General features: G+C 42.7%; 1 protein-coding gene across 3 annotated transcripts in view; it reads right to left on the minus strand.

Moving 5' to 3' along the window:
* LOC306878219 (CREB-regulated transcription coactivator 2-like) overlaps positions 1-15,586 on the minus strand; it is a 33,992-nt gene that overhangs the window by 2,086 nt on the left and 16,320 nt on the right. For all 3 annotated transcript variants that reach the window (XM_079430420.1, XM_079430418.1, XM_079430419.1), the window contains 4 exons: positions 10,634-11,019; positions 7,353-7,655; positions 5,643-5,711; positions 3,343-3,526 (listed from right to left, as the gene is read on the minus strand). In XM_079430420.1, coding sequence (XP_079286546.1) covers positions 3,343-3,526; positions 5,643-5,711; positions 7,353-7,655; positions 10,634-11,019 — 942 coding nt within the window. The remainder of the gene's footprint in view (positions 1-3,342; positions 3,527-5,642; positions 5,712-7,352; positions 7,656-10,633; positions 11,020-15,586) is intronic.

Raw genomic sequence — 15,586 nt, forward strand, 5'->3', positions numbered from 1 at the left:
GGGTTATCCCAAAAGTTCCCAAGGATTTATAAATCCAGAGAAATTCCAATTTTAAATAATGGCTCGTCCCTGATCATTGTTTCCGCTTGTAGAAATTATGGCAACTCACGGACACAAATGCTGATGTACAGTTGAACTAAATCCATTATGGCTGTCACGAATAAAATTAAAATTAAAAGTATTGACCGCAGCATTAAATTTAGATCTGCTCAATGCTGCGCCATGATCCTTTTACGCATTTTTACAGTATTGCACATTGTAACCAATCACACATGAGTCTGTTGAGCTTATGAATGCAATGGCCAATCAGAGTCGTTCAGTTCTCACGTGAATTCTCTCATCATAAACAACAAAGTGCAGATGTATGTATTATGTAAGAGATTCATATTCATCAAACCGTGTATAGACAGCTTTACTGATCGACGCTAGACTGAAGTCAGTCATAATGTTCTTTGACAATGAAAATATTCTTTGCTCGCATTCACTGTATAATTTATTCAGTTTGAGTAACTGTGGAAGGTACAGGTCATAAAAAATATATTATTCATTACCCCATCTGTGAACATCTCACCCTCTCAGACTCGCTCTCTCACACACACTCACCCTCTCAGACTCGCTCTCTCACACACACTCACCCTCTCAGACTCACTCACATACACACACACACACACGCACACCCTCTCAGACTCGCTCTCTCACACACACCCTCTCAGACTCGCTCTCTCACACGCACGCTCACCCTCTCAGACTCACTCTCACACACGCACACCCTCTCAGACTCGCTCTCTCACACACACCCTCTCAGACTCGCTCTCTCACACGCACGCTCACCCTCTCAGACTCACTCTCACACACACTCTCAGACTCGCTCTCTCACACACACCCTCTCAGACTCGCTCTCTCACACACACTCACCCTCTCAGACTCACTCACATACACACACACACACACCCTCTCAGACTCGCTCTCTCACACACCCTCTCAGACTCGCTCTCTCACACGCACACTCACCCTCTCAGACTCACTCTCACACACCCTCTCAGACTCACTCTCACACACACACCCTCTCAGACTCGCTCTCTCACACGCACGCTCACCCTCTCAGACTCACTCTCACACACACACCCTCTCAGACTCGCTCTCTCACACACACGCTCACCCTCTCAGACTCACTCTCACACACACACACACACACACGCACACCCTCTCAGACTCGCTCTCTCACCCTCTCAGACTCACTCTCACACACACGCGCACGCACTCACCCGCACACACTCTCCTTCTCAGACTCACTCTCTCACACACACTTACCCTCTCAGACTCACTCTCTCACACACACTCACCCTCTCACTCACTCTCTCACACGCACGCTCACTCTCACGCTCACCCACTCAGACTCACTCACTCACAACCACACGCATGCACTCACCCTCTCAGACTCACGCTCTCACACACGTGCACACACCCTCTGACTCACTCTCACACATGCATGCCCACTCACCCTCTCAGACTCACTCTCTCTCTCTCTCTCTCACACACACACCCTCTCACATGCATGCACACTCACCCTCTCAGACTCACTCTCACACACATACACGCATGCACACTCACCCTCTCAGACTCACTCTCTCACACACACACACGCACGCACTCACTCTCACACACACACATGCGCACACACTCTCCCTCTCAGACTCACTCTCTCTCTCTCACACACGCACACCCTCTCAGACTCACTCACACATGCGCACTCACCCTCTCAGACTCACTCACTCACACACACCCTCTCAGACTCACTCTGTCACACACACACACTCACCCTCTCAGACTCACACACGCACACACACACACACATGCACACTCACCCTCTCAGACTCACTCACTCTCACGCACACTCACCCTCTCAGACTCACTCACTCTCACACACACACTCACCCTCTCAGACTCACTCACACACACGCACACTCTCAGACTCACTCACACACACTCACCCTCTCAGACTCACTCACACACACACATGCACACTCACCCTCTCAGACTCACTCTCACACACATGCACACTCACCCTCTCACACACACCCTCTCAGACTCTCTCTCACACACACACACTCACCCTCTCAGACTCACTCTCACACAGCCTCTCAGACTCACTCTCTCACACACGTGCACACACCCTCACCCTCTCAGACTCACTCTCTCTCTCACACACACGCACACTCACCCTCTCAGACTCACTCACACACACGCATGCACACTCACCCTCTTAGACTCACTCTCACACACACTCACCCTCTCACATATACACACGCTCGCTCACCCTCTCAGACTCACTCTCTCTCTCTCTCTCTCTCTCTCTCTCTCACACACACACCCTCTCAGACTCACTCTCTCTCTCTCACACACACGCACCCTCTCACATGCATGCACACTCACCCTCTCAGACTCACTCTCACACACATACACGCATGCACACTCACCCTCTCAGACTCACTCTCTCACACACACACACACACGCACGCACTCACTCTCACACACACACATGCGCACACTCTCCCTCTCAGACTCACTCTCTCTCTCTCACACACGCACACCCTCTCAGACTCACTCACACATGCGCACTCACCCTCTCAGACTCACTCACTCACACACACCCTCTCAGACTCACTCTGTCACACACACACTCACCCTCTCAGACTCACACACGCACACACACACACACACGCACACTCACCCTCTCAGACTCACTCACTCTCACACACATGCACACTCACCCTCTCAGACTCACTCACTCTCACGCACACTCACCCTCTCACTCACTCACTCTCACACACACACTCACCCTCTCAGACTCACTCACACACACGCACACTCTCAGACTCACTCACACACACTCACCCTCTCAGACTCACTCACACACACACATGCACACTCACCCTCTCAGACTCACTCTATCACACACACACTCACCCTCTCAGACTCACTCTCACACACACACCCTCTCAGACTCACTCTCTCACACACGTGCACACACCCTCACCCTCTCAGACTCACTCTCTCTCTCACACACACGCACACTCACCCTCTCAGACTCACTCACACACACGCATGCACACTCACCCTCTTAGACTCACTCTCACACACACTCACCCTCTCACATATACACACGCTCGCTCACCCTCTCAGACTCACTCTCTTACACACACACACACACACACCCTCTCAGACTCACTCTCTCACACACGTGCACACACCCTCTCAGACTCACTCTCTCACACACACGCACACACTCACCCTCTCAGACTCACTCTCTTACACACACGATCAGCGAGTTCAGTCCCTCACCGGTCAGGATGATGTTGGGCACGGCGTACCGCCCGTCTGTGTAGCTCTGGCTCTGGTTGATCATCTGATGTTCTGAGGAGTCCAGCAGCTCCAGCTGACTGTGATACGAGCCACTCTGAGCCTTCAGAACCCCAGCAGAACCACCGCCATGATCCACAGCCTCCAGCTGAGAGTCCAGACTCAACTACACACCACAGGAACAGAGACAGTTAACATGCGTGTGTGCGTGCATGCACGTGTGTGTGTGTGCGCGTGAGTGTGTGTGAGACTAAATGTCCCCTCAAGGATAGTAAAGCCTGACATTTTTGACATTGTGCAGACCGGCCTGCGGTCCTCACGAGGGAAAAAAATGATTAAAAATAGTAAAAGTTGTTTATCTGAAAGTGTAAGAATGCAAACAGGTTTTCTGTAAGGGGTAGGTTTAGGGTTACGGCAGTGGTTCTCAACCCGCAGCCTGTCACGAATCCAAATGCGGTCCACCATGCTGAATGTTACAGTCAATGTGCTGAACACAATTAAAAAATTTCTTTCAGTTTTACAATTCATTTTAGTTTTTACGTCAATTTAAAAATTTACTAAAATATAAGCTATAAGGTTTTTATGTAAAATAATTTAGTTTTTCATATATTATTTTCAGACATGAGCAGATCTATGTACTCATGTAATTAATGTTAAGCATTTAATGAACACGTACAAGCGTGCACTTTGGCAGAATTAAATTCAAATAGGCTAGTCATCAGTAGTCATTAGTTCTGTAAAATTGAGCATCAGAACGGACAAATTTGTTAAGGGAGAAAACAAAATGTGGAAAATGCCAGCGAGGAACGCATTCAAACAAGAATAGTCGCAGCATCAGCAGTGAAGAGAGTGCTGGACTTTCGGCATCAACTTTCAGTTTGCCCTGCCACTCACTTGAAGATGTTCAGGCAAAAAGAAACACCCACAGGCTACTATGCAGCAATCATCCTTAATTACAGAAATCTGGCAAACCATCTCTGGAGAGAACCTCAGATTATTAAATTTGAAAATGCTTTCCATATTTGGATCAACATAGGCTACATTTGTGAACGCACACTTTCTGCAATGTCGCGTGTCAAGTCTCGCTTCCGTGCGCGTCTTAAGCCGGGCTCACACTGTGCGATTTTTTTAAAAGTCCTTTAGGATTATACTTGTCAGACTGTACGAACATGATGATCATGTCACACTATCGGATCTCAGTTGTCATTAATGTCAGACTGTATGATTGCGCGCAAGAAAACTTGTCCAGAGTTTTACATTATCAACCCATAAACGTCCAGTGACTGCGAACTGCATTGCACGCGGGACCGAAATGTTGGCTATCATGAAAAGTATATAAATGGAGGTAATACCAATTCATGAAATTGGTAATAGGTGAAATTTGATCGCAACAGCCATTAATCGGCTGTCGGTGAACATGTCAAACCAGCGATCAAAGACTACAGATTTGAGCCTAGGATTATAGGAATTTTTTAGGATTTTAAAAATTTGTCTCAGACGACCAAACCATGGCCAAAATCGCACAGTGTGAGCTGGGCTTAACATTTCGAGCAGAATTTCACAAAACTGGTCAGCTCCCGACAGCATCAGGTGTTTAATTAATGGTTAGTAGAATTATTTATTTATTTCAATAAATGTAATCGTTTAGATATCATAATATTTAGGCTTTAAAAAAATATTATAAATGTGCTTGGTTTGTATTGATGACGTAATATGTAAATGACGTGTGCGGCCCGTGAGACTTGCACTTGGACCATAGTGCGGCCCGGTGGAAAAAAGGGTTGAGAACCATTGGGTTAGGGGATAGAAAATATAATTTGGTGAGCATAAAAGTAATAGAAGTCTATGGAAAGTCCCCCCAATTCACAGAAACGTGTGTGTGTGTGTGTGAGAGAGTGTGTGTGTGTGTGTGTGAGAGTGTGTGTGTGTGTAAGTGCGTGTGAGAGTGTGTGTGCGTGAGAGTGAGTGTGTGTGTGCGTGAGTGCGTGTTTATGTGGTTTATGAGGACACTGCCTATGTCCCCGTAATTCAAAAGGCTTAAAAAACATACTAAATGGTGTTTTTTTGAAAATCTAAAAATGCACAAAGTCTCCTGTGAGGGCTAAGTTTAGGTGTAGGGTAGGTGTAGGGCAATAGCACACACAGTTTGTTCAGTATAAAAACCATTACGCCTATGGAGAGTCCCCATAAACCACAAAAACCAACGTGTGTGTGTGTGTGTGTGTGTGCGCGTGAGTGCATGTGTGTGTGTGTGAGAGAGAGAGAGAGTGAGAGTGTGTGACCTGCTGGTTCTGGCGTATCTGCAGGCCCAGGTATGGGTCGTCCAGCAGTGAGTTCAGGAACATTGTGTCCTAAATGAGAAAGAAGAGACACTCGACCATAAACGATTGAAAATACCATGGTATTACCACATCTGGACCAGTGCTGATTTAGTCTTGTTTATATAACATATTATTTATTAATATTTAGAATTTGCTTTTATTTTCATATAATCAGCTTATTTTATCTTTACTTTAAGTTGTTTTGTTTTAGAATATTTTTTTCTTATTCTTGTTTTTGTATACTTCTATTTTGCTTTTATGTATTTTTATTTCAGGTTCAGTTTTAGTCATTTTAGTACTTAAACATTTTATTTCAGTTCGTTGCAAAGGCAACATTTTGTATGCCAGTAAGTTTTTTTTATCTTATTTATGCTTTAATTTCAATTGATGAAAACTATTTTAATAGTTTTAGTTTTCAACATTAACACTGGTCTGTTATTGCTGTTAGATTACTGTAATGTACTATTATGTAATAGGTACAACTAGATTAGACTCAAAGCACAAGCACAGAATGAATGAAGCAGACTTCACTTCATCAAACCGGAAGAGAACACAATTTCGACTGAATTATGAGACAGTAAAGTCTTCATGAACACAGAAGCTGCAATCATCTTTTCTTACAGTATTGTGACATATCTGAATTAAACTGCTTCTCAAACAAGCCAAAAAAAACGATGTGTGTGGATAAATCATTTATAATAAACACTGCAATATTTTATTTAACCCTTGTGAGTCAATTAAAAGAAGTTACACATAGGTCCATAGAGGACCAAAATGTCAAAAAAACGTCATAGAAATTTAAGAGTTCAATTTGGTCTAATTTTAAAGACGACCCATGGCAGATTATTGTTGAAGTAAAAAGTTATAGAGGTTTAAGTTTATGAAAATGATTTATGAAATCATATTTATAAAATATATATTTTATGAAGCATGTCTAAACCTGCTAGTAAGAGTTTCCCCATTAGATCCCAGGAAAACTCCGCTGGTGCACACAGTGACTTGTGATTTGCAGTAGTTTTTCTCACAAGAACACACAATTTTTTTTTTTTTTATGACACGCACACAAACCACACTCTGACATCCATACCAACACACCCACACAATTATAGCTGCATTATTTATCCAACTGGCTCTATAATATGCAGAAGCAGAAAACAGGAATAAAGAGAGTATTTGATTTATAGGCCAAACATGACAAAAATGGCACTATCTGGTAAAAAAATTAAATTTTGAAGCCCTGCCAACAGAATGAAAGCTTACTAACAAAAATTGCATAATTTTACAGTTAAATGGCACTGCGATTAAAAATAGCAGTTTTAATGGGTTTCAATGGGGACATTTTTGTCCTTAAGGTCCTGAGAGGAACTTTAGTTTGTACCTAGTGCAAAACAGATTTATTAAAGGAAATGGAAGTGAAATAGTAAAATTCCAATAAAAATACACACTTGTGCCAAAATGTATGCAATAAAACAGGCAATATTATCAAAAAAACAATACTGAAAAGGACAAAAATGTCCAAAAGGTGGCACAAGGGTTAAAAACAACATTGTGGTATGAGTGACCACAGTTATACTGACATCTTTATGGAGAGGTACCACTGTGTATTCTCTGAAGTATCCTGTAATAGGAACTCCGTTATTATACAGCATGGCTGTCCTGTCAGTCACTCACGTTGTACAGGTCCAGATCTCCGCTGAGAGCCGGACTGATCTGGTTCTGCTGCTCGGACTGGGTCTGTCCCGTCTGCGCATCCGGCTCCGAGGCGTCTGCAGACCTGTAACCCACAGGGTTCTGGTTCTGGTTCTGACCGGGGCTCGGCCACTTCAGCGGCTGCATCTGGAAGGTCTTCTGCAGGTTCTGCATGTTGTGCAGGTGAAGACCCAGACCCTTCTGAACCTGCTGCTGCTGCTGGCCAAAAGAATACGGAGACGACCTCTGATCCACCTGCAGCCTGCTGGTGTCCAGAGCCACACCCTGAGACAGAGACAGATGGAGAAGAAGCATCTGAAGCTACTTCTGCAGATAAAATGTCCCTAACAATATCCAGCGATTCAACTGTCCCTAGCACTAATTTAGATCAAACAATGAAGTGTGTGTGTGTATGTGTGTGTGTGTGTGTGTGTGTGTGTATGTAAGCACAGTTGGTATAATTTCAGCCGCATCTGAAATAGGTCACACCATTGATATTAATAGAAGAGCCGAAGTGTTTGAAACATACGAGCAGAGTTCAGCTGAATGATCAAGTTTACCCTCTTTAACTTTGGTATTGTGCGGTTTTGTTACATTGACTTAGGGCTGGGCGATATGGCCTAAGAAAAAAATCCCCGATTCTTTTTACTTTACGATTCAAATCGATTTTTTCACCCCCTACTTAAAATCAATCTGCTGATGACAAAGAAATTGTTCAAAACAAGTTTTAACTTCATTTTGTTTTGAGTTTTCCTTCTGGGATTTAATCTGGATTTCCCCCTTTAGGGATAAAGTGCAATCAGAAACAACAAGCCAAAAAGACTAGATGGCAGGCCCTGCCATAGTAAAAAGTGCGCTTACTTTTCTTTTTAGGAGCGCGTCAAATAAAGTGATTTACAGGCAATTTAGTTTTTACCTTTGTAATGGCATTTTTTATTATTTTGTAATGGCATTTTCCTAACTTTATTAAAAGTATGTCATCTTTTGTCAAATTCAAAAAATATATATTAATAAGCTTTTTAACATTTCTAATTAAACCAACAGAATAAAAACAAGTAGAATAAGATACCGATCAAATGAAATCAGTGTTTAAGAAATAAATGTGTACTACAGGTGGCACAGAAGAAAACAAGTGGCTTGTAGGCGTATTTTCAGATGTTTAATGAGGCTCAGAGGTTGCATGAGTGCAGTTAAATTCATAAATTCATGCTGAGGTTAATGTCTTAAATATACAATTTTGAATGTAGAAATATTAAGGCCTGGTTTCACAGACAGAGCTTAGACTAAGCCAGGATTAGGCCATAGTTCAATCAGGACATTTAAGTACTTTTTATTAACATGCCTTAGAGAAAAAACATTACTGGTGTGCATCTTGAGACAAAACAAAGGCACTGATATGTTTTAAGATCAATCAGTGGAAGTTTATTTCAGCTGAAACAACTCAGAATTACATTTTAGTCTAGGACTAGGCTTAAGCCTTGTCTGTGAAACCAATTAAATGATTTAAATGACAGAAAAAATACTTAATTAAATTAAAACCCCCAGTAGGTGGCGGTATGTCACTGATTTTATCACTGAATCATTCATTTAACTGAACGGCTGATTCATTCAGGAATGAAGTAGACTGTCTTTATGAATGGGTAATTGAATCATTGACTCACTAGATTCATTCAAAAACGCAGTTCATTCATAAACGAAACACCGCTGTGTTTGAATGGAGATGTGCAGCAGCTTGGCTCAGACTTTGTTTGAAACTATTTTCGTTGATGAAATAGAGCAAAAATAAGGCAATAGTGTTGTAGTCAGACAATATAAGTCATTTAATATTAACTTCGTGTTTAATGAACTGTTGTATTAAATCAATATCACATTTGCAAATTCCCTTAATAATCATTAAAAGCTGTCACTCATCTTAGTTCATCGCGATCTCACCAAACTCCATTATAATCACCGAAGCTCCTTACACTGTGTAAATAAGAGATGCATGCACTGTCTACACTTCTTTTGTTATGCGATACATTACTCAACAAAAACCCGTAAGTAGTTAGATACAGTTAAAGCTCCCTCAGCACAAACACAAATATGCTGATCGGTTCAGTCGCACTGGTGCTACTAAATATGTTTTCATAGTCACTCGCAGTAGTTTTCAGACGCAGATGGGATCACATGCGCACTGAAGTTATTTAACAGTAATCAGTTCTTCCACATGTTCATGGTCGTTGTTTCAGTTGAAAAGAGACGACATCAGAATAGCTGAGACTGCAACAACAGACGCTCACATTGACAAGCGCTTGTGAGCGAGAGGGTATGAGACAGCTCAGCTTTCTTATCAATATTTGTTATCAGTCATGACTTAACTGGGAAAAATAGAGCAGACACTGAACATGGTTGAAGCTTTCTAGAGCGTTCGCGTACAACTTCAAATGGAGTAAACTTTGAAAGGCTGCGTGTTCGCGTACAAAAACGAAGTAACGTTAGGCCTTTAACATCATGATGTCTATCAGCATCAGGCATCGTCTATCGGCCAAACCCTATATAGCAAACGCGCGCGGGGAGGACTGAGCTCATTCGGACCTACGGAAGCTCAGAGGGGAGCGTCGGCGGATGTTAACAAGAAAACCGATTTTCATTCAAACAAATCGATGTAAACTACACACTCGAGTTAAACGATCAAATCGATTTATCGCCCAGCCCTACATTGACTATCACTCTATATAGACTAATACAATCAGATACAACAATCATTTCTCAAATATTTATTACAATATACACTGATAAACTGAACATTTGCTTCAATGCTATGAGAGACTGGATGCTTTTATCTGATTTCCTATTGAACTGCAGCGCAAACTATTTCAAATATAGTGAATTAAGATCCATCATAAAGCACATCATAAACTCCATCATAAAGCACAATGTTTCCATCTAACATTTATTTTAAGCTGCAGCCGTTTCTCCATCCTTTTCCCCATTCCAATTTATGCCCTCTTAAAATGGTAATTCAGACATTTGTTATAAATTTTAAGATAAGACCTAAATTTTATAAAACCGAGGGACTTTTTTTCATTGCACAAATGTGTGTCTGTGTGTGTGTATTTACCTGTGTGATGGAGCTGAGGGTGGAGGAGGTGTGTGAGTGAGTGAGAGTGTGTGTGTGTGTGTGTTTACCTGTGTGATGGAACTGAGGGTGGAGGAGGTGTGTGAGTGTGTGTGTGTGTTTACCTGTCTGATGGAGCTGAGGGTGGAGGTGTGTGTGTGTTTACCTGTCTGATGGATCTGAGGGTGGAGGAGGTGGGGGAGAACTGTTTGGGGTGATGTCTGCGTGTGTCTGCAGGAAGTATCACCGGGGTCAGCTGCGCTCGTCTGCGCGGGGATGAGCCCGTCTGCGGCTGCAGCGCAGGGAAGGAGCCGCTGAGGGAGGAGTTACTGAGCGACGACTGCAGCAACTGGCTGCTGAGCGATGACCTCAGCGAGGGGGAGGAGCTTAACGAAGACTGAAGGGAGGGGTTGCTCAGAGATGAGTGCAGGGAGGCGGAGCTCAGCGAGTTGTGGAACGAGTGAGCGCTGAGAGACGATTGGATGTTGGGGTTGCTAAGCGACGACTGGAGGGAGGGGTTACTGGACATGCCCTGCAGAGACGGCAGCAGACCTACAGAAACACAAACACAACCAAAGATCATGATATCTGAAAATAACAACGTCTCTGTTTCAGAAAAAATAAAAAGAGTCCTAAATGAGTGAACCGACTCGTCTTCCTCACCACATCCATCTCAGATCATGTGACACGACTCACTGGATTGTGATTGGTCAATGGCAGCATTCTGCAGTCTGATAGTTTTGTATAAATCAAGTCAAATTTAAATATTCACGATGCACATTGTTTTAAAGCAGCTTTGCAGAAAATCAAAAGTCATTTATGCTGCGGCGCCCGGGGAGCAGTTGGGGGTTCGGTGCCTTGCTCAAGGGCACCTCAGTCGTGGTATTGAGGGTGGAGAGAGCGCTGGACATTCACTCCCCCCACCTACAATCCCTGCCGGCCCGAGACTCGAACCCACAACCTTTGGATTACAAGTCTGACTCTCTAACCATTAGGTGTGTATATAGGGGTGTGACGGTTCACAAAATTCACATTTCGGTTCAAACGATACAGTGATGTCACGGTTCGGTACGTTTTCGATACAGCAAAAAGAAAAATGCCAGAGAAATTTCCTTGATTTTTACAGTTTTTTTATACATTAACTGTTTAATGCAGCTCAGAGGGACATGTAATGCTTTAACCTGCAGTTACAAATGCATAATGTTTTGATATTTTAAACACAAAACGTTGAAAAGTGATGTTTGAAATTAATAAAAAAAAATTAAAAGATACTTTAAATGTGGAATTAAAATCGCCAGCAGGTGGAATTACGTGGCGTGGCAATGGAGTAATACGTGCCTAGCTCGAGCTCCCGCCGAATTCCTGTTTTATAAAGTAAATAAGTGACCTGTAACAAAACATTGGGTGGAATCTGTTTTGAATGCATTTCTAAAACAAGAAAGTAGTTGATATGTGGGCCAATGGTGGAAAAACTACGCAAATATAAATACGACGCATCATCTGGTACTAGGCCCAACACTGCCTCGACTTCGAGTTCCACCGTCACCCGATCGCGAACGACCCCACCCTCGCCGGACAGCCCGGACGCGGCAGCCTTGAAATCAGAAATTCTTCGCTCGCTAAAAGCGCCATTTCGGAGGCGATTAAATCCAAACTGTAAAGTGCGCTTGCCGATGATTTCAGTTCTCTTAAAAACTAAATACAAGCGGTAAAAATGGAAATAATAAATATTACGGCGGCAATTCACTCCGAGATGGACCAAATGAAGACTACGATCAAGGACCTTGCAGACACAAGCTTGCAGTCTGTGGTAACCGATTTGAAAGCAGAGGTGACTGTGCTGAGAGGAAAATGCGAAGGCATGGAGGGAAGGATGAGAAGGTGCAACATTAGGATACTGGGGGTGGCTGAGACGGATGGATCAAGCTCTACTGTGTCGGTTTCGAGGCCGCTGAGAGAATCGCTACAGCTGGAAAAGGATGTACTTGTGGACCGCTCGCACAGAAGTCTTGCACCAAGAGGTCCGGATGGAAAGCCACGTGCCATCGTGGCTAAACTTCATTATTACCAAGACTGTGTCGAGGTGTTGAGACGTGCGCGCAGTCGGGCCCCACTGAGATTTAATGGGGATTCAATCGCCTTTTTTCCAGACTACACTGCAAGCGTTGCTAAGGCCAGGGCTGCGTTTACGGAGGTTCGGAAACTGTTGCGTAACCGCCAGGGCGTCCGGTTTGGTATCCTATTTCCAGCCCGACTACGCATCTCTCATGATGGTAAAGAAAAAGAACTCACTGATGCAGATGAAGCGATGAGATACGTCAAGAAGAACACCTACAGAGACTCGAAAGTGACTGAGACTGAGTTCTGTGTATACACGTTATTTCAAATTAAAACTTACCCCAACGGAGTAATAATTTGTTTTAATTTTTAATTTTATTTTTTAGCTCTTGCCATGGGCGTAGAATTGTGTTACTCAGTCATAAGCAACGGATGTTTTTATTAATCCCAAGGTCAACATTGGCAGGACAATATTGATTTAAATGGTTTTGCTGCAGATGTTAATATCACCGGTTAGTGTTATAAGTGCACTGTTAAAGCTTCCTGTCCTCCTCTAATCTATTTGTCTTTCTTGATAGATAATTTTGGTCACCTTTTAGATTTGAGCTTGTGATCCTCGGCCACAACATCTTGAGGGAAGCATATAATATTGTCCTTGTTTTTGCCATTGTCATCAGGCTCTTTTTTATTATTATTATTATTACTACTGTCTTATACAGCAGAGTTTATGTTATAATGGCGTAATGCGCGGTTTGAGTTGCCTTGACATGGAGGGTTTGGCGGGGGCCCGAGCTGTTGTCTCTAAAGAGTTCCCTACTCTTTAGAGATTAAAATTATTAACATTTTAATCATTCTTGGGGACTTTAATAAAGCAAATCTCTCCCGTGAACTGCCAAAATACAGACAGCACATCACATGCCCCACCAGAGACAGTAATATACTGGATCACTGTTACACAACAAAGGATGCATATCACTCTGTTATACATCACCTCCAGCAACCCCCCTCACCCCCACACCTACAATTCAAATCATTGAAGATGATGTGTGCCAGGTCTTCAGGAAGAACAAAAGAAGGAAAGCACCTGGTCCAGATGGTGTGTCACCAGCCTGCCTAAAAACCTGTGCTGACCAGCTGGCCCCCATCTTCACACAGATCTTCAACAGATCACTGGAGCTGTGTGAAGTCCCCTCATGCTTCAAACGCTCCACCATCATCCCCGTCCCAAAGAAACACAAAATTACTGGACTTAATGACTACAGACCTGTCCAGAGTGAGCAAAAGGGCTGGTAAAATCACTCTGGACCCCTCACATCCAGCACACTCCCTCTTTGAACTGTTACCGTCTGGTCGACGCTACAGAGCTCTGAGCACCAGAACGACCAGACACAGGAACAGTTTCTTCCCTCAGGCAATCCATCTCATGAACACTCAACAATAAACGTGGAACACACAACTAATACATTATCTATTCACCACACTCACTTATTTTATCTTTATTTTCTCATTTCTAATTTGCACATACTTGACCTGTACATACATAGTTGATTATATTATATATTGTGTTTTTGCTGCTTTGTACATTGCCTATTTGGATATTTGTATATTATTCTTTTATTACCTGTGTCCTGTCCTGTTGCTGTCTTTCTGTTGCACTGTGGAGCTTCTGTCACTACAACAAATTCCTTGTATGTGTAAACATACCTGGCTAATAAAGCTCATTCTGATTCTGATTCTAACACAAACACTTAATTTGTGGATTTGTTTTGGAGGGGTATTGTGCTCACCTTGTTCTTGTGGGTGTTAAAGGGGGGGGGGGGGGGGGGGGGTTATCATTTTTGTTTAACTACCAGATTTATTCTGACAGATGTCCATTTTAATTTTCATTTGATGTCATGTTGTGACGTTTATAGGTTTCATATACATAAATATTTCTCCTTAACATGAGTAACACTAATACTTCCAGAGGGATGAAGGGCTGCTCAGTCAACTTCATGAGTTGGGATGTTAAATCACTTAACCACACAGTGAAACCTAAAAAGGTATTTGCACATTTAAAACAACTTAATGTAGATATCGCATACCTCCAAGAGACCCATCTACGTACAACGGATCATTTTCGACTTAGAGGGTGTTGGACAGGACAGATATATCACTCCAATTTTCATTCGAAAGCTAGAGGGGTAGCCATACTTATTAATAAGAACACACCATTTACTATGACTAGCGTAGAGGCAGACCCATTAGGGCCTTATGTTATTGTGGTGGGGCAGCTTTATTCTTTACCAGTCATCTTGGCTAACATTTATGCACCAAACTGGGACAACCCCGTATTCTTTTCAAATCTTTTTTCTCGTTTGCCAAATATGTCATCACACCACCTTATTTTTGGTGGTGACACAAATTGTATACTTTCCCCTGTCTTAGACCGTAGTTCACCCAAAAATACCTCCCTGTCTAAATCAGCGCATACGATTAATTTATTTCTTAAATCCTATGGCATAGCTGACATATGGCGGTTTCGCAATCCTACCTCCAGAGAATATTCTTTCTTCTCCCCTGTCCATAAAACCTACTCCCGTATAGATAATTTCAAAGACTCCTTCCCCTCGTTACCAAGTGTGATTACGGAACTATAGTAATTTCAGATCATGGTCCTCTAATTATGAAAATGTGTATCCCTAATATACAGTCCAGTTACTGCCCTTGGAGACTCAACTCTCTGCTCCTTTCGGAAGAAGCTTTTACTAAATTCATCTCTTCTGAGATTACATTATTTCTTCTGAGTTCTGAGTTTTACTAAATTCATCTCTTCTGAGATTTACATTAATGTAATCTCATGTTACATTATTACTTACGGGGCCAGATAATCTCTTATTGTGCGAATAAAAATAAAAACACGCCTTAAAGAGCTGATGGACGAAATACTGAAGCTAGACAGACTAAATAGTCATACGCCCTCTGCAGAAATAATGAAAAGCGTATTTTACTGCAGATCTTCTGTCAACGCGCCAGGCTGAGTATCTCATCTCTAAGTCTCGGCATGTGTGTTATGAACACG

The sequence above is a fragment of the Barbus barbus genome, assembly GCF_936440315.1.
Source record: "Barbus barbus genome assembly, chromosome: 12".
Lineage (NCBI taxonomy): Eukaryota > Metazoa > Chordata > Actinopteri > Cypriniformes > Cyprinidae > Barbus > Barbus barbus.